Source organism: Nasonia vitripennis (genome assembly GCF_009193385.2).
Source record: "Nasonia vitripennis strain AsymCx chromosome 2 unlocalized genomic scaffold, Nvit_psr_1.1 chr2_random0008, whole genome shotgun sequence".
NCBI lineage: Eukaryota > Metazoa > Arthropoda > Insecta > Hymenoptera > Pteromalidae > Nasonia > Nasonia vitripennis.
In genome coordinates this window covers 768,451-787,845 of record NW_022279615.1, presented here as the reverse complement: position 1 = coordinate 787,845, position 19,395 = coordinate 768,451, and the positions used below count along the sequence as shown (strand labels likewise).

At 39.1% G+C, this 19,395-nt stretch overlaps 1 protein-coding gene across 2 annotated transcripts in view; it reads right to left on the bottom strand.

Annotated features, from left to right (window-relative positions):
• LOC100678236 (ankyrin repeat and zinc finger domain-containing protein 1) overlaps nucleotides 1-19,395 on the bottom strand; it is a 183,980-nt gene that overhangs the window by 53,116 nt on the left and 111,469 nt on the right. For both annotated transcript variants that reach the window (XM_031925276.1, XM_031925275.1), the window contains exon 6: nucleotides 7,794-8,019. In XM_031925276.1, coding sequence (XP_031781136.1) covers nucleotides 7,794-8,019 — 226 coding nt within the window. The remainder of the gene's footprint in view (nucleotides 1-7,793; nucleotides 8,020-19,395) is intronic.

Here is a 19,395-nt window from a genome sequence, read left to right as displayed (position 1 = left end):
GCTAAATTCTTTTTCAAAGGGGATTATCGCGACGCTTAGTAAGTTTTTTTCTTCTAATATTAAGGACTTTTATAACGTCTAACATTGAAAGTATTATTTAATTTATAAATCACAATTTAATTACTATTAGATTCATATAAGTTAACAATGTATTCTAACGGTTCTAACGCTATTTATAACGAATATTTTAAATAAATATATATATGCGAGACTATGTATTATCAAGGGGCGCGGAAGCGCCCCAATGGCAAGTGTAAGTTTTATATATTGTGCCGTTGGGAGCGCTCCGATGGCAAGTATAAGTTTTATATATTGTGCCGTTGGGAGCGCTCCGATGGCAAGTATAAGTTTTATACACTATGCTGTCGGGAGCGCACGCCGATCTCATATATACGTTTATTGTGTATTATTATTATTATTTGCTTGATTCTATAATTTATACTAACTTTAAGCATTTTTGATGTGATAGATATAATTACAAAAATGGATTTACATAGAAACATTAACAACAATGGATCGATGGATGAGTGTTCGGTTTTGTACTCAAGAAAAAATGGCACACATTTATACAGCGTTGAGCTTTAGCTGTTTAGTTGCGTACTTATAATTGCATTGAAATAGTCACATCAACGTATAGGTTAAGTAACTATATATACACACAGATATATATATATATATATATATATATATATATAGACTCACACACACACACACACACACACACACGGAATTTCACAACGCACCTATACACATCCACGCCGTGCGCCTTTATAAGGCGGATCAAGCGGCGCAACGGGCAGTTCTACTCGAGCTCCAGTCCAGGTAGTGTCGTGCGCACACGTTACTACAAGGAAAAGCGAGAGATAGGCGTGAGTCCACGTGACGATTTGGTAGACGAACCGAAACCCAAAACTCCGAATTGCCATCGTGAGCACACGAGGCAACACGGAACATCCGAACGACACCCAGCCTCGTCTACGTGAGCACACGTAGGCAACACCGGGTGCTACCGTAAAATCCTAACCTACATTCCGACATATTGCTGCCGCCCTCTGCCACTGTGAGCCCACAGGGTTGAGAGAGTAACAATAGTTCCGCCGGCGATTCGCCAGGTCGTGCGCTCACGTCCTGGTGAAACTAAGGTTAATTCCTCATCTCCAAAGCCAGCCTTACCCCGACATCTCACGACTCACGAAGGAATTTCTAACCTCGAAATCCGCCACTGACCCGTCACACAGTGGGAGAAAATGGACAAAATTCGAGCCACGCGTCATTTTTAATCGTAGAACCATGATATTTTTTTATACTCTTTAAAAAAGCATAAAGTTTAAGCTACAGGTGCGGAATTTATTGTATCACCTTCCCCTAAACCCATGCGACCCCTAGAAGCCTCCCCTACCAAACCACAAGCAGTCTAACTCATCTATCCCAGAGAACAGCGAGTTAAATCGCTGTATTTTTTCTTAAAATAATTAAGCCACACACCATAAGCCAGCTAATAACCTAACCACTCACCCCCCCTTCCCTAGAAACCACCCCTACCAAACCACAAGCAGGCTAACTAACCTAACCCTGGGAACAGCGAGTTAAATCGCTTAATTTTTTCTTAAAATAATAAAGCCACACACCATAAGCCAGCTAACCACCTAACCACTCACACCCCTACCCCTAGAAACCACCCCTACTAAACCACAACAAGCTGGCTAACTAACATACAGACCGGAAACACGCAAAATCGTATAACCGTAATTCAAGACATTATTACAAGTAAATTAATCACATTATTTGTTAGCTGTAATTGTTGAATGAACTGTTATTAGTCATCTGCGTTGAAACAGATTTAAGCCCTTTTACCACGCCAAGGTTGCAGTCTTCAAAGAGGTTTTTTTGTTGTTTTTTTGTTTTTAATTTTTTTTTTAGTTTTTATATCTGTAATGTTTTATAATTTTTACATAGCTAAGTTGAGACATTTATTGAGGATTAGAAATACTGAATTATCATTTCATCAGAAATGTTTGAGCTTGTGAAGTTAATTCTTTAGTTTTTTTTTCTGCAACATCTCGCAAGCTGCTTATGACTGGATCTGATAAAACTAAGCAATAATGAATTATATCTTCATTCGTCTTTCTTCTTTCATACATTCTGCTATGTCGAACTCGAGCATGGCGAAATATTTTGTTGTTGGATTCCTGGGCTTCTTCTGAAAAATACCCAATAGGTCCATCAAATGTCCTCATAATGTCACATCCATGTATTAGCACTTTATGCACAGAAGGTGGCATCTTATACCACGGGTAAATTTCTGTGCATTTTTTAGCAGTTTCCAAGAAATATTTTTTAAATGCGTTTAAATTAACTTCTTTTGTGCAAGATATAATTTGTAGAATTACATGCATCCTAATTAATAACTCTTCGTCTACACCGATAATTTGAGATACTGCTTTATATTTGGCAAAAAAAGAACGTGCCACATTTCCTGTGTTAGTTGTTCCAGAACCTTGCTTGACTACATCTACCGTTAAACCAAGTTTGCTCTTTAAAGACTGCTGAACTAACCATTTTCTCTCTTTTTTTCAAATCTTTATCTGAACCTCTTGCTGATCCTTTCTTAAAATCTAGATTGTAAGAAATATGTAAAATATATTCCATGGATCGAATCCAGCTGTGCAAGATAGAAAATCCCCATTGGTAAAACTCTGTATTGCCCTGAAGTTTTAAGACAAAATTCATATCATTAATATCTTTAGGACTAACTCCACAAATGTTGCAGCGAGAAGAAGCCTTTTGTTTAGTTAAAACATTGCATACTTTGCCATCTATCGTGGTACATTTTATGTCAAATGCTACGTCAAATGTCATCTCCATACATTCAAAGTTATAATTTTTTATTTTCTTTAGCAATGCTGAAATATTTTCGTAATGTTTCTCGGTTACTTTATCGATTTCTTTAAGAAATTTGAAATTTATTGGACGACAATAAAACACGGATGAAGGTTTTTTGTTAACCCATAAAATTTCGTTTTTTGTAGTCCTTAGCTGCAGAGGTACAAAATTACAAATAAATACAGATGCGTCAGTGGCTGTAGTTTGATAAACAGAATTATCATCGCTTGATTCAAGATCGGTGGAGTCGACATTACCAAAATTCCATTTTTGTGTTGTCGTCTGTTGTCCTGAAGCTCCATCCATTCCCCACTTGCCCACAAATATTAAACTTTTCGTTGCATTTGTTAATACTTCTTTATCTAAAGTCATTAGAATCCGTTTTATAGTATGTTCTAGCAAAGATATAAAATGAACTTTCGCTCCACTATTAGAACAAGTAATATGCTCAGGGTAACAAGCTTTCTTAGCTTCTACAATTGCAGAATAAGGTGGATATAATTTATTTCCATGCATATTGTAAGTGTGGTTCCTTAATTTCTCATATGTTCGTTTTGTTAAATCAAAGTCCATAAACATCGCTAATACTTTATTTGTTGTCACTTGACCAACTATCTTGGGCATTACTTTTCAAAAACAGCTAGATCTAAGAACTGCCAAAGAACTATGATAAAAAGCGTTACCTCTTGTAACAAGATCTGACAAATAAAACTACCAAGTTCTTAGCTTTTTCACCATTTTAAATCGGCCAATTTCTACCCGGGTAGCTATAATATAATTAAATTAAAATATTTTGTATACGGTCGTTTAGCGCGTTTTGGCGGAGATAGACGGGTTTAGTTAAGGAGTAGCTTTGCTTTATACATATCGCGATAGTAAAAGGGAGAAATGAAAAAGGAGTGGAAAGATTGAGAGAGGTGAGAGAGAGAGAGAGAGAGAGAGAGAGAGAGAGAGAGAGAGAGAGAGAGAGAGAGATGCGGACCGCGGAACATAAACCACAGCACTGATCGGATATAGGAAATGGAGCTAAAGGGAGCGACAGGACCGAGGAAGAATTCAAAACCCCGCGAGGATTTGAACGAGGCTGGGGAGAGGAAGCAGGAGCGGGATAGGAAAGTACTCTATCAACAGTGAGGAAAACAAGAAAAGGGGGAAGAGCAGGAGGGAAAGCAAAGAAATAATTAAATCTGGCTGAGAGCTTCACACGCGAAGGAAGAAAAAGGAAAGGGAGAAGTCTAGAAGAAGAGGAGAAGAAGAAAAGTGAAAAAAAGAAAAAAGACCAATTGGAAAGGAAAAGGGTGTTTGAGAAGAGCAGCCTCACGCCAAGAACCCCGACAAAGAAAGAAGAAGAAACGAAAGAGAAGGAGGAAGAGGAAGAGGAAACGGCGAAAGGTGGAGAAATGAAGAAGAAGTTCATGCAGGAGGAAAGGACGGAGAGAGAAAGGGTGATGCGTGAGTGGGAGAAGAAATGGGAAAAGAAATGGGACGAGAGAGAAGAGGAAGCAAAGAAAGAGATGAAAGAAATCAAAGCGATGGTGGAGAAAGAGAAAAGGGACAGATTGATAATGATGGAAGAGGCAAAAAAGGCAGCAGAAAAGGAGGAGCAGAAACGGGAAGAACTTATGAAGGAAATGGAGGCTAGGGTAAAGGAAATGTTGAGTAAGGAGAACGAGGGAGCAGAATGAGTATCTAGGAGTGAAGGTGAAGGTCAGGAGGACATGGTTGGTAAAAGGAGGGACCAAGAGGAGACTAGGAGCAGAGTTCGAGAGCAGGGAAGAAAAAGAAAAGGTAATGGCGGAACAGAAGAAACTGAGAGGGACGCAAGTGTTTATAGACCGCGACACAACATGGAAAGAGAGGAGAAATAAGGAGAAGCTGATGGAAAAAGCAAGAGAGTGTGGAGGGAGAGAGAAAGGGAGTTTTTTCGGAGAGGCAGGAAGTGAGAGATAGGAGAGAAAAGGGAGGAGAAGCAAAAAAACGGGAAAAAATAAGGATCCTAAGCTGGAATGTGGCGGGGCTGAAGGAGGAAGAAGGATGTAGTTTCATCAAGGGATTTGACATTATCTGCCTTGAGAGACCTGGACGGGGAAGGGAGAGGAGGAGAAAGTAAGGAAAAGGCTAAAAGGATTTAAAACAAAGGTAAGAGAAGCGAAAAAGGGGGGAAGTAGGGGGAGGCTCAAAGGGGAGATGGTAATGGCAGTTAGATTAGGAAATAAAAAGGACAAAGTAGAATGGATGGAAAAAAAGACAGAGGAGTTCATAGGGGGTAAGATACAGATAAAAGGGGAGAAATGGTGGATAAGATCTATGTATATGAGAGAGAAAAACTATGAGGAAATAGAATATCTGGTAGAGAGAGCTGGGGGGGGGGGGGGGGGGAGTAATCTGGTGCGGGGATCTAAATGCGAGAACGGGAAGAGAAGGAGGAGGTTTAGATGAGGATGGAAACAAAGAAAACAGGGCCTCAAAAGCTAGCTGAAGGCTACGCAGAGTACTGGACACAAAAGTATGAGATACCATGTCTCCGCACTCGCATGGCCCGCGGCAGCAATTTCGTGCCCGGCAACAAGCGGTTTGCGAAGGGCTGGTTCTACCAGACACCACCCGGCTGGGGGAAGCGAGATCAAAAAACCGGGACCGAGGCAACTCCACCAGACCCGGCCACAGCAAAGAAGATGCTCGTCCCGCGAGCGTCAGTTCTTAAAACGAAAAATCTGTTAGCAAAAGGAACAACGGCCTCTTTTTATCGAGATAGAGAAAAAGAATTTAGGAATTGTTTTACGAACAATGAAGAGAATTCGTTGGTATATTGTATAGATGTTAAAGGTTTAGTCGATGCAATAAAACCGAATACGTATAATGACGAGGAATGGAGACTTTTTATTGATTCGTCAAATCGAAGTCTGAAAGCTGTTCTGCTTCATAACGGAAACAGGTTTGCATGCATTCCAAGCTAAATTAAAAGAAAGTATTTTTGATGGTCCTCAAATTCGTACTCTATTTGAAGACGAAACATTTATCACAAAAATAAACGACACAGAAAAAGCTGCATGGCAAAGTTTTAAAACTGTTCGTGAGAACTTTTTAGGAAATAAAAAGAGTGAGAACTATCAGAAACTAGTTGAACAAATGTTGGAGAATTTCAAAAATTTGGGTTGCTTGATGAGTTATAAAATGCATTTCTTACATTCCCATCTTGATTACTTCCCTCTTAATCTAGGAGATGTCAGTGAAGAAAAGGGAGAACGATTTCATCAAGATATAAGTGTAATGGAGAATCGATACCAAGGAAGATGGAATGTCAACATGATGGCAGATTTTTGCTGGACACTGAAGAGAGACATTAAAACAAATAACAAAAAGAGAAAAAGAAACCCATTGCATAGGTCATTTGAAGTAAAAATAGTTTGTTACAAGAGAAAAAAGGAGTAAAGAAAGACATCGAGAGTTACTAAGCTAGTGGAAAGAAAGCAAAATAAGAAAAAAATATAAACGAAAGCAACTTTTCTCTGTACACAAGGAAGATATTATGTGATTAAATAAGATTTTTTACAATTTTTCGGTATCTTTTTCCATTTTTGGAAAGTTTTGATATGACATTTTAATCGATTTAAACTGTTTCTTCTCAGTTTGACCTTGAACTGACCTTGAACCTGGCGAGATGGGGCCAAACTGATTCCGGATTTGGATTCAGCGACCAAAAAAACATAAATATATGGCATTTTAATTTTTTTAAACCTTTTCTTCTTAATTTGACCTCCAACTGACCTTGACCCTGACGTGATGGGGCCTAACTGACCTTATATTCGAATTCAGTGACCCGAAAAACATAAAGATAGATAGGTCTGATTTCTCGCGCAGACAACTTTTTTTATTTAGTGTGCCGGTGTAATTGATCATAGCATATTGTATCCAAATAAGGGGAAGTTATGATGAAGGCAAGCCAAAATAAGAGGGAGGCCAAATGAGGGGGCGCCAAAATGAGGGGAAGCTAAAAACCCAAAATGAGGGGGAGCCAGAAACAGTAAAATTACGTAAAAATCATTCATTATTAACCCAATAACGAAAGTTGGGTTAAAAATAACGCGAGACAAGGCATAATTTTAACTTAATAACCCAAATTGAGGAGGAGCTAATTTCTGAAACGGCGGCGGTGGCGGCAAAGATTTTTTAATAATATAGAGAGATTATAGATTATAGATTAGATAAATGAGTGAGTCTACAGAGGAGGAGCTCGTAGGAGAAATAGAATGGGAAATAGAAGAGACGAGTACTGAGGCAGTAAGAAGATTATCTTCGAAACAAGAGGAGATATGGAAAATATCTATGAGAAGAGAACAAAAATAAATAAAGAGGGAAAAGTACGGTTAAAACAGTGAATGACGAATGAAGAGAGGAGAGAAAAACAGCTGCTCATGAGCGAAAAAAGGAGAAGAGTGGAGAGGGACGCAGAAAGAGCACTCGTCGTAACTGACAAAATTATTGCAGAGGTGGATGGTACAAGATATACATGGGGCAAGCTGCAGGAAAGAGCAGTAAAGATGAAAAAAGAGGACAAAACGCAAATAGGAGAGGGTCTACAAGAGGAAAAGAGCGGCGGAGTCAGGCCAAGAAGAGCAAGAAAGAGGAAAAACAAAAGAAGCAGAAGGAGACACGTGCAAAGCTCTTATACACTCACCAGGACGTTTACTCACACACGAACACATACACCTACATAACCTCATAGCGAAAAAAGCGACAAACATGTGCGAACATACACACAAACATCTACTTACACACACAATACACTGAACATAAAGGATAAATATACAAGAAATTAAATTATTATTGTACTAAAATAGTGAAACATAAAAGAATAATAAAGTTTATTATTATATATTTTAATTTAAAAAATACAGAACAAAACTTACCATATATTTCCATGTTACTCAAAATATCATATACACGCTTGACTTCATTAAATGTTGCTTTACGAGTAGGAAATGGAAGTGGCCTTAGTCGAGGATCATTTTTATTAAGAGGTGCATTTTTTCCGCCAAATAATTTAGTGCGATTGCATGGACCAACTGCTCTATAAAGTATCAACGATGATTTTTCAATATAGGATGACCAAGATTCTAGAACTTTCTGTATTTGCTATATCAAAAAGATTATGTTATTAATTGGGTTAAAAATAGTATATTTAAGGGGACGGATACACCTTAAATAGCCAAAAAAATGAAAAATTTTTTGTTTATATTATTCGCAAATTGTTTAAAAAATGAATTAAACTATTAAATATATTTAGGTATTATGTAAGAAACATATTAATAAAATTAATAAAATTAGGTATTATGTAAGAAACATAAAACCATGATTATATGTGCCATATTATAAGGTATGACATTTCTTCGAAGGCCAAAATTCAGAATTTCCATTTTTCACTTACTTAAGATTTGGACTACGAAGGGAACTTTTATACTAATAGATATTCTTCAAACACATATAGTTTCCAGATGAATGTAGGGTTTTATACAAAAGAGGCATTCTTTCCCAACGTTACACCCCTGCTGCCCACTTTTTATTTCATCTAAAAATTTTCAAAAAAATGTTTGTAGAAAATTCTCAGCTTTCGAATGGCGAGTGACAAAATCACCAGTGTTAATCGGATTATCCTGAAAATTCAAAAAAACCGTAAATTAAGGATGGAAAATTTATTGTAATGGCATCCTACTAATTCTGAAGTTGCTATACGAGTATTATCCAATAGGTAACAGCCTCTTTTCACTATAAAATACCTCGACGAACCGTTCAAATGGTCTCAAATTGGTTCTGGAAAAATTTGGATCCTGAAAATAGAAAAAAAAATGACAATAAGTTGTTCTTTCTGTGTAGTTATGACAATCTTGGTGTCAGAAAGAGGTATTAGACAACCTTTAGTTAACTTACAAATTTGAGAACACGTTGGAAGGTTCTCAACATCACTCCTCCTTTTGCCAAAAAGCCAAAATAATAATGCGAAGATTCATTTGAAAAATAGAAAAGATAATGACTATTTTTGTGATGATAATTCATCAGTCGGATAAATTTTTCAGAAATGTCTCCACTATGAAATATGAATGAATTGATGTGATTCATAGTCAAATTCATAAATTTGTTGCATTGTAGTTCATCAGAAACAGGCCTGAGAGTTGAAATAGATTAATGAAACTGAGTGTTATTAGTAGTCATTTTTTAAAACTGTTGGTCACAATATATCTTTTCTATGTTATGATTCTAATATCTCCTGAGCTATTATACTCTATTGTTTGAAATCTTGATATGAAAATGTCGTTGTAGCGCCATCTTCAGAGTATCTTTTGATCATCATTTCTGTGTTATTAATGGGTATGAAACAGTGTTTCTTTAGAATTTCTGGAACTGGTGGAGCAGCATCAAATCTTTTGTTCAAAAATCGTGTCATTTTGTTGTGATCTTTGTCATTGTAAGATAGTGCATGAATATTTTTGGAATTTTTCTGAGCCCAGTCGATAAGTTTCTCGAATGTAATAATGGCGTCATTTGGTTTACAAAGAAGACTAGCTCGTACAGCTTCTCTTTTGAATACAGCACCTACACCATCAGAAGCCCCTTTACCGTGTGCAGTAGCATGAAAGTGCCATTCTGCTCGGACACCAAAATCCTGTTCATGATACATAAGATTCATCATCTGGTATTTATTTTTAAAATGCTGTTTAGCTCCATCGCTAAAGTAGATAACTTTACTCAACTCAGAATTGATTTTTTTCAATTCAGGGTCCAGCAACTTCTGTACAGTATATACTGCAGCTGTGTCATGGAGTGTACTATTTGACAAGAAAATGAAACTTTTGTGCTCAATTTTCAACCCATTTTTGTAGTAACACACGATAGGAAAGACTGTGCATTGGGAATTATTGAAGTGGAATCCTTGCGATGCCTCTTGTGCAACATATTTGTAATTTTCAGAAAAGTCTAACACTACGAGAAATTCTCTTTCTTCTAAATTCTCTTTCTTCTCCTGATAGTATCGAGACTGTTGTTTTGCTATGAAAGAATGAGGTTTTAGTTTGATTAATTTTTCACATAATTCATCAACGAATTCAGATGACGAACGGATTTGTGTTTCTAGAGTTGCTCTGTCAGTAGTTGTCCATACACTAAATTGCACATGATGGATATTTTCCCTCTCCAAAAGTTCTTTCAAATGCTTATCGAACTCATTTATGCCAGGACACTTTATGCATTCACCGAGAAAACAATTTGCATCAGAATTTTGGCACACGATTTGACGTAAACAATCTTTGTAATCATGTAAAACCATATCAGAATCTGCAGTGAGCTTGTTCAAATTAACAGAGTCAATCATCAATTTGCAATTTTGATGTATCGTACAGACACACACTGAGTGCGTACCACTCGCACCAGCGAGTATACAATGCTTAGGTCGGAGCTGAGCAAATTTACTGAAACTAACTGGATATTCAGGACATAATTTACTGTAGGTATCATAAAGACTTCTTAAATCTGAAAGGAGAAGGCGTTTCTGTGACAAATGTCTACCATCATCATTTTTTACAGAAACCACATCTTTTATACCCGGCATGATTCTGCTATGTTCGTCACTATTGTAAAAATTATCTATTTGTACCACAGTATTGTTTGGCAATGGCCTGCCATTCTTAGCAGTTGTATCTGCCAAAACGCCTTTTGAAGCTTTTAAATCTCTAGCTTTCTTCGCTAACTGTCTTGAACAGTTAAATTCTCGACTAGTTTTATTAAGACTCCATGCATCTGGAACTACTGTCAAAATCGTTAATCTCAAAGGATCATTGATATCAAGAGTAGAAAACTTTGCTTTCAATCCATTCAACAGATCTTCCAACTCGATTTCTCTTTGTGACTTGACGTTAGCTTCCATTCGACTAGAAGATGATGAGGATACCCCTGGAGATTCAGGAATATTTTGTTCAGCTTTATGAGGGTTCAGCGTCAGATTCATAAAACTTGATGAGTCAAACAAACCTTCATCCATTCGGGGATGTTTAATTTTCCTACACGAAGCACATATTTTAGCATTATCTGGAAAGCTTGGAAAACTTCGTTTAACCCCAATCGAAATACGCCGAAGATCTTTTCCTTTATGTCCTTCCAAATCGTAGGGATTACAACACCTATCACTGCGAATATTTGACATGTTCAAAACTATTGAGATTGTGAGATTCAGAAAGCTAATGAGATTAGTCCTGAGAAGGACCGTTGAGAGTAGTCGTGAGAAGGACTGTTGAGACCAGTCCTGAGAAGGACTGTCGAGACTAGTCCTGAGAAGGACTGTTGAGAGTAGTCGTGAAAAGGACTGATGAGAGTAGTCCTGAGAAGGACTGTTGAGACTAGTCCTGAGAAGGACTGTTGAGTGTAGTCGTGAGGAGGACTGATGAGACTAGTCCTGAGAAGGACTGTTGAGACTAGTCCTGAAAAGGACTGTTGAGACTAGTCCTGAAAAGGACTGTTGAGACTAGTCCTGAGAAGGACTGTTGAGACTAGTCCTGAGAAGGACTGTTGAGAGTAGAGGTGAGACGGACTCGTGAGAAAAGTCCTGAAAAGGAGTGTTGGGCGTAGTCCTGAGAAGGACTGTTGAGAGTAGTCGTGAGAAGGACTGTTGAGACTAGTCCTGAAAAGGACTGTTGACAGAATTTCTATAGAGATCTGATAAGTGTAGTCCTTGAAACGACAGATTATATATTTCTGGAAAGTACTGACGAGATGGTCCTGCAAAGAACTCAACGAATGAACTTAAAAAATGAAGTATGATTTCACATTGGCCAAATCTCTCAACAATCAATTTCAAATAAAATTATTCAGAATGATGTTTTGCAGTATACACCTATGGTTTCAGAGCAGAACCAGTTAAGTCAACCAGACTTGTGTAATCAGGAAATTCAAATCATACCCGGATATTCTATTGAACATTTCATCTTGAAGATTTAGCATTCATGTACTCACGATTTTTTATTCGTGTCCATGTAATCCGATAAAATATTAGACTTGTCTTGTTACGTTGGGGATTAAGATATGTGTGAGATTTAAGTGTAATAATATTTCGTTAGTTATATCATACTTTTTGGTAACAAAGTTTCATTCTTGTATCAAAATTATCCGACTGATGAATTATCATCACAAAAATAGTCATTATCTTTTCTATTTTTTAAATGAATCTTCGCATTATTATTTTGGCTTTTTGGCAAAAGAAGGAGTGATGTTGAGAACCTTCCAACGTGTTCTCAAATTTGTAAGTTAACTAAAGGTTGTCTAATACCTCTTTCTGACACCAAGATTGTCATAACTACACAGAAAGAACAACTTTTTGTCATTTTTTTTTCTATTTTCAGGATCTAAATTTTTCCAGAACCAATTTGAGACCATTTGAACGGTTCGTCGAGGTATTTTATAGTGAAAAGAGGCTGTTACCTATTGGATAATACTCGTATAGCAAGTTCAGAATTAGTAGGATGCCATTACAATAAATTTTCCATCCTTAATTTACGGTTTTTTTGAATTTTCAGGATAATCCGATTAACACTGGTGATTTTGCCACTCGCCATTCGAAAGCTGAGAATTTTCTACAAAATTTAACATTTTTTTGAAAATTTTTACATGAAATAAAAAGTGGGCAGCAGGGGTGTAACGTTGGGAAAGAATGCCTCAAAAATATTATTTAAAAAAGTTTTTTGAAAATAATCATCAAAAACTGTTTAAACACTTTAAAAAGTAACAAATTTTATGTTAATATTCAGACAACTTTTTTAAATAATATTTTGCGAAGCGAGTTTTCTTAGAATATTAAAAAAAAAAACTATCTTATGGTGTAAAATAGCAATACAAATCATGGAGAAAAAGTTAGATAGGGCAAACGAGGCTTTTTTTAAGATACAACAATTCAAAGTTGTCATCCCATGCTATCAGTATATCTATATAGGCGCGCAGTGTTTCTCCCTCTTACAAGTTTTGAGAGTATTTTATACTCTAAACAATTTATGTCACCATTCAAATGTTAGATACTATGAATTGTAAGGTTTTGACATTAGATAACACTGTATAATATCTTAAAAAAAGGAATTTTCTAATAAAAACCCTAGTTGAGCACCACTGCAGCCGGTGAACTACCTTAAAGACTGTCAGAAGTCGACAAAGTTATAAAAAAATTGTTAACATTAAAACCACACGGTGCAGTTCTAACAATTGCATTTTTATATTATTTATGGCTTACTGAACCTGTATATAAATTTTCCGAAGTCTAAAAAATGGCTAAGTACATAAAAATTAATAATATGGCTGGTAGTCGCTACCAGGCGGCTATCGCGACGGAAAGTAATCTTTTAAAACTTGTTTCAAATTCAAATAACAAGGTGCAGTTCTGGCTATTTTTTTTTTTTTTTTTTTTGAGTATTTACGTATCTATTAAACTATGCAGTGACAGAAGGCTCATGAAGGAAGATATTCAAATAAAACATAAAAATCGTGATGCCAAGTAAGCGCTAATTTTGCTTCCTTCCTATGGAAGTTTTCAAATAGTAATTTTTATAGTTTGTCTAAAGACACGTTGGAAGTCTGTTTTGAAGTATTTTAGGTCAAAAAATAGTGTTTTTGGAAAATATCAGTATAGATGTATGTGTGTGTGCGTACGTATCCGCTTGTATCTTAGCTTCTACTAAATAGATAGACACAAAGTCTCATTTTCTTTGTTTTTACTGTAAAATGGTGAAAAAAGTCCGTTTGTACATTTTTCTTAACTTTTTTTATAGCAATTTTTTAGTTTTGAGAGTTCAGTTTTATCTGATAAAGTTATCGAAAAAATTAATTAAAGTAAATTGCTTCATATGTACCTTTAATAGAATAAAATTAGTTATCTTTTTACCGCGGAAAATTTATTTTACCTTTTATCGTTCTTTTATTATAAACCATAAAGCGCAATTTATTGAAATCGTTTTTACTCAAAAAACTAAACGCCGAACCTTTTCAAAAATGAACATAATTATTGAAGATCATTAGAACTATGCACCACTATAACTTTTAGTCATTTTATGGGGCAGATTTGTAGAAAAACGCCAAGAATTGAAAAAAGTAATTTTTCTATAAAATTCGATAACTGGAGTACAAAGGCAAAAATCAAGTTTAAATTTTAGATTTAGTTAGCATTATACAGCACAATGATCCCTTTCTTTAGGCTGTTTACAAAACCAGATTTTAAAAATAGGTTTACATAGAAATAACGGGAAATTGTTTGTGTAAGTGTGCGAGATATAAAGCACGTAGAGTGGAATGAAGTGAAATGAAAGAGTGTAGGTGATTGTGTGTATGTTATATGTTTTTCAGTTCTAAGAAGTATTTTTGATCTGATTGTTTGAAGTGCCAGATGGATATTGTGTTGCAAAGGTATGATGAAAGCGAGTTCCAGATATATGAGGCGCTTATGAAAAATGGATTCTTCAGCGTCTCCGTCTTGAAAGCCGGGATGTTCAGGGGGATCACCTCATCCCTGACAAGACTGAGCGCAACGTGAAAGTCAAAGAAGGCTAGAAAGTAGGTGGGCACTGATGAGTCAAAGATTTTTCTCAAGAAGCAGGCTATAAAGTACTTCCTACGTCCAGCGGTGGTGAGCTATTGCAACTCACGCCTACAAAGAGAGATGTGCTTGTCCCTCCTTACACCATAAATCTACTCCAGATTACAAGTCTCTGAAGTTTCGTGTCTAATTCTTGGGTCAGGTCGCATTATACTAATGAGCAATAGTCTATCATAGGAAATAGGAGCGCTTGTACAAGGTATTGGCGCAGCCTAAAGTTGGTACTCTTCCGAAATAAGTATAGCCGGTACATCAAAGAGTGAGTACGTTTACATATTTTTGTTACGTGCTCTTTTCACGTAAGTTTGGAGTCAAGCACCACACCCAGATTGCGCACAGAGGATTCATTGTCAATCCAGGCTCCACCTATGTTGATGTAAGTGTTGGCAACAGCAGGTAAAGCATTGATGTAGTAAGGAGAGCACAGGACGATTGCCTTAGTTTTAAGGACATTTAATTTGAGGTGGTTTTGTGCAGCCAAGCTCATTATTCTTTCGGCGTTAGCACGCATTTTGACAGAACAAGAATGGAGCTCCTCGAGGTGGCATTTGCTGTATATTTTCAGGTCATCCGCGTAGATTAGATGGGACACATCTGAATCTAGGCAAAAACCAATATCATTGATGTACAACGTAAATAACAGAAGTCCTGAAACTGATCCCCCTCGCGAACTGAGTAGGTAAAGGTTATTTAGAGATGGTTATACCGAGATTTTTAAGCTCTCTTCAGACCTCAGCAAAATCGGTCAAGGTAGACAGGCATGAATAGTAATAATTCATCCTGGCCTCTTCAACCTGCCTGTGCGCGTCGTCTCCTGCTATTCTATAAAAGTATAGATCCCAAGGTAGTCGACTCCTGCGAAATCGTCTGTAGAGTTTGTTCCGTTCGATCAAAAGGTCACGAAGCGCCGTGGTGAACCACGGGTGACGTTTGCGTCTTGGTGTCACAGTCTGCAATGGAGCGAGATGATCTATGGCGTTAATTAAGTTAGTGTTAAGAATGGTGATGCATTCGTTCGTCAAGTGATGACGTGGCGAGAAATGACCACTCATATGCACTAAGAAAGTCTCTTAGCTTTTCAGCACAGATTTCTTTGTAGTTTCTGTAAGAGTATGTAGCAGGTACGTGGCGTGGAATCGGATCCTTCAGATGAGGATAGTTGGTCGGAATCACCCATGATGACCTTCGTAGAGTAATTGTGCATGTGTTGTTAGTTGTTCAATAAAGTAAGAGCCTTGGATAAATAGTATATGCGGTGGGCAAAACACAATTTCTACGAAGATGGGTGATACTCTCTTAGCTGTAATCTCACAGAACAGGTACTCCGGCTTACCTGGCTTGCCTGACCATTCACCGTCAGATGGCGAGATAACGATGGCTGTCAATGAATGATGGATGTAGAGGGCCACACCTCCACCGTTTCTGTTTCTGTTACCTCTGTATAGTATGTAATCATCTAGTGAAGCGATGAATGTTATCTTGTCATTGAGCCCAGTCTCAGTTACAGCTATTACGTGAAAGGGGAAATGAATGGACAGCCTGATCATCTCAATGTGACCCTTCAGAGAGTTCACATTGAAATGACAGACTCTCAGACCTTCAGACAGAGTAACCTTAAAAAAAAGATGTAGATGTGCTAGATGATTTAGATGATGGTGTAACGGAGGGTTTTGCAATATCTTTTAGAATCACACCCCATGTCCGATGGTAGCTGTGCGCGTAGGCGACGATCTCTCTCTTTACGGTTTGATTCACTCGTTCTACCGGGTTCGCCTGTGGGTGATATGGCGGTGTGCTCTTGTGATGAATCCCTTGCGCCTTCAGGTAATCGTCGATGAGTCGGTTTTTAAACTCTGTCCCGTTGTCTGATAAGAAAATTTCGGGTGCGCCGAATCGCATTATTACGCGTTCTTGCAGCGCTTCTGGGACTGACTTGGCGTTTGCCTTTTTTAGCAGGAGACGCTCAATCCACCGCGTAAAAAGGTCCTGGAATTTTAGAATATTTTCGTAACCCTTTGCGGTTCTCGGCAGTGGGCCCATGATGTCCCCGGCCACTATCTGCCATGGCCTCTGCGTGGTTCTCTTGCCCATACATCCTGCCAACGCTCTCTGTTTCACTTAACATTGTTGGCACAGCTGGCACTTAACATTGTTGCCTTGAATGTATCATGGACCTCATTGAGTACTTTCTCTCGTGTTTCTCTCAGCACTACCAGCTTTGAGTCCTCATCAGCCACTCCTAGGACAACCCCCTCCTCCACAATTTTTCACTCAGCACTACCAGCTTTATGTCCTCATCAGCCGCTCCTAGGACAACCCCCTCCCCCACAATTTTCACTCCGGAAAATTTTCAGGTTCAGCGCTGATTTTCTGATACTTTCGCAAGTACTAGGAGTCGCGCGATTCCGGCTCCGAAGTCACCATTGCTAATTCAACCTCTCTCTTGTCGTGCATTCGCGATAGCGCGTCTGGCACATGGTGCAGAGCTCCTTTCCGATGTTTTACCGTGTAACAATAGCCCTGTAATTCCAGCGCCCATCGTGCGAGTCTGCCAGTTGGATTTTTGAGGTTACACAGCCACCTCAGACTGCTTTATCACGAGACCTGCTTCCTTTACGCGCCTTAGCACCTTTTCTAAAGCTCTGACGTATTCTTCAAACGTCTCGGTTGCCACAATAATGTCGTCCAGATAAGCGAACTAATTTGGCTGTAATTCTGGTATTAGAATCTTATCTATCAGACACTGGAACGTCGCTCCAGCTTCTGACAGGCCGAATGGAAGCCTCGTAAACTGAAATAGTCCCAACCCGGGTACTGGAAAGCTGTATATTAACTGCTTTCTATCTTCAGCAAAATCTGATGTTATGCACTACTCAAGTCTATCATAGAGATGTATCAGCTTGTTGCAGTTTCCTCAGAATCGAGTTCATTTGCAGCAGCGGGTATACGTCGCACCGAGTTAATGCGATTATCCTTCTAAAATCGATGCAGAATCTATATTTGCCGTTTGACTTCTTAATCATCACTACTGGGCTCGAGAAGCCCCGGTCTGCTAACTCGATGCTGCTGCTAGCATTTCTCTCGCGTGGCTGTGCATTTCTTCTTCTATTTTTTTTTTTTTTTTTTTTGAGACTGGAAAATACTTCTGTTTAATTGGCCGAGTTGACTACATAATTATTTCATACTCGATCCACGTGGTGCAGCCTATTTTGCACACCTCATTGCCGACTATCTCGTCTAACAGCTGTGTGATTCTATCCTGTTCTTTTTGCTCGACGCCCGCCAATCCTACAGTTGACAGTGCCATAATTCCTAATTCCGCTAAAGACAGTTTTCCACGGTCTGCCTTTCGCTATCAGTAGCTCTGTCGAACTGCGCGCCTGGTTATTCTTCTACCTGCGGAAAATCCCCTGCAGTATGTCCGTCGCTTTGCTCAGTATCGTTTGAGCTTTGCAATCGTGCTGCTGCCCCCTTGTTCGGTGGAAATTCTGCGGCTGAATCCTCCTTGGCCTCCTGGAGAGCTTTTGCTGCCTGTAAGTTCTGGCCTGTCCAAGGCCTTGTGCATTTTCCGGGGTTTACTTCCACTGACTTCTCCCTTTTAGTACTCTCTTTTTTTTCCAGAAACGTTAATTTTCTTGCATGCAATTGCAGCTTTCGCGATTCTACCACCGCTCGGATTTGCTGCTGCTTTCGCTTTCTTTCTCGAGGTCTTAGCCGCCGTCGAGCCCGGAGTGACCTCTTCTACGCACTCGGTCCTCCGTTTCCCGCCCTCTCTGGGCACTTTCTTTTGAAATGTCTCGTTTTCCCGCACTTGAAGCATTTTGTCTCTGCTTTGATTCCTGGCGGTCCATTCTGAGCACTAAAGTCTTTTCTCGTCGCTCCTGTGCTATTGGCTGGGCCCTTGCCGTGGTGGTATTTCTTCCGTGCGGCTGCTCTTTCGTCTAGCATCTTCATCACGATTGCTGCAACGCGGGCGTCTCGCGCCTCGTGGTCTTGCGCACCCAAGACTGTCATTTCGGTGCTGGTGCGTTTGCTGGTGGTGCATAGGCCAAGTCTGACAAGACCGTCTGCTCTGGCTTCGGTGGAAGGTGCCGGTTTGCCCCGTACGACACTACAATTTCAGCTTCCTCCGCCAGTTCTGGTCGCAGATTTTCGTGCAGCACGTCTAGCTGCTTTTCCAGTCCAGGTACTGGTTGCATTTTCTGCAGCATTCCTGACAGTTTTGTGACGCAGTCAATCACTGGCTGCAGTTCGCCCTGATAGCGATTTTCTGCATCTGATTGGAGCCTCTGATGGTATTTACGGTTTGTCCCGTACCATCTTCGTGCTGCATCCTTAAAATCTTTACACGTTTCCCATATATGTCTGTTGGCGCTCTGTTTCTCGCTACTGCTGACAGTGTTTCTGGATATTGTTGGCTCGTCGTTAATTTTTCCAGCGTTTGTTACATTTCACGCACGTGGTCTATAAACTATCGCGGCAGCGGATACTCGTTGCCTTCCGTATCTCTGGTCACATCTAACTCGATCAGTTCGCCTGCCGGACGATTTTTGTTAGTCCCTGTTTTCTCGCCGCTGTTCTCTTGTCGCGAGCTTGCCAAGCGAAGCTGCATGATTTCTTCTTCCTCCAGCCACTGACAGCAGCGGGAGTGCTCCTCGCGCCGGTAGTTTCCCTTCTTTTGGGACTTCGATGACACTAGCCATATCGATGAAGGTATCTCGAAGCTCCTCTCGTTTCACTCTCACCATTCCTTCATCTACGCTTCTTAGCGGTGCGAAATCGCTGGGGTCGTATTCCCCCAGCAACCATTTCTCTACGCGCGTAATGCACTTCAACGTTGGACCGTCCTCTCTTAGCTTCAAGCTCTGGAGCGCCTCCGTAACTCCTCGTAG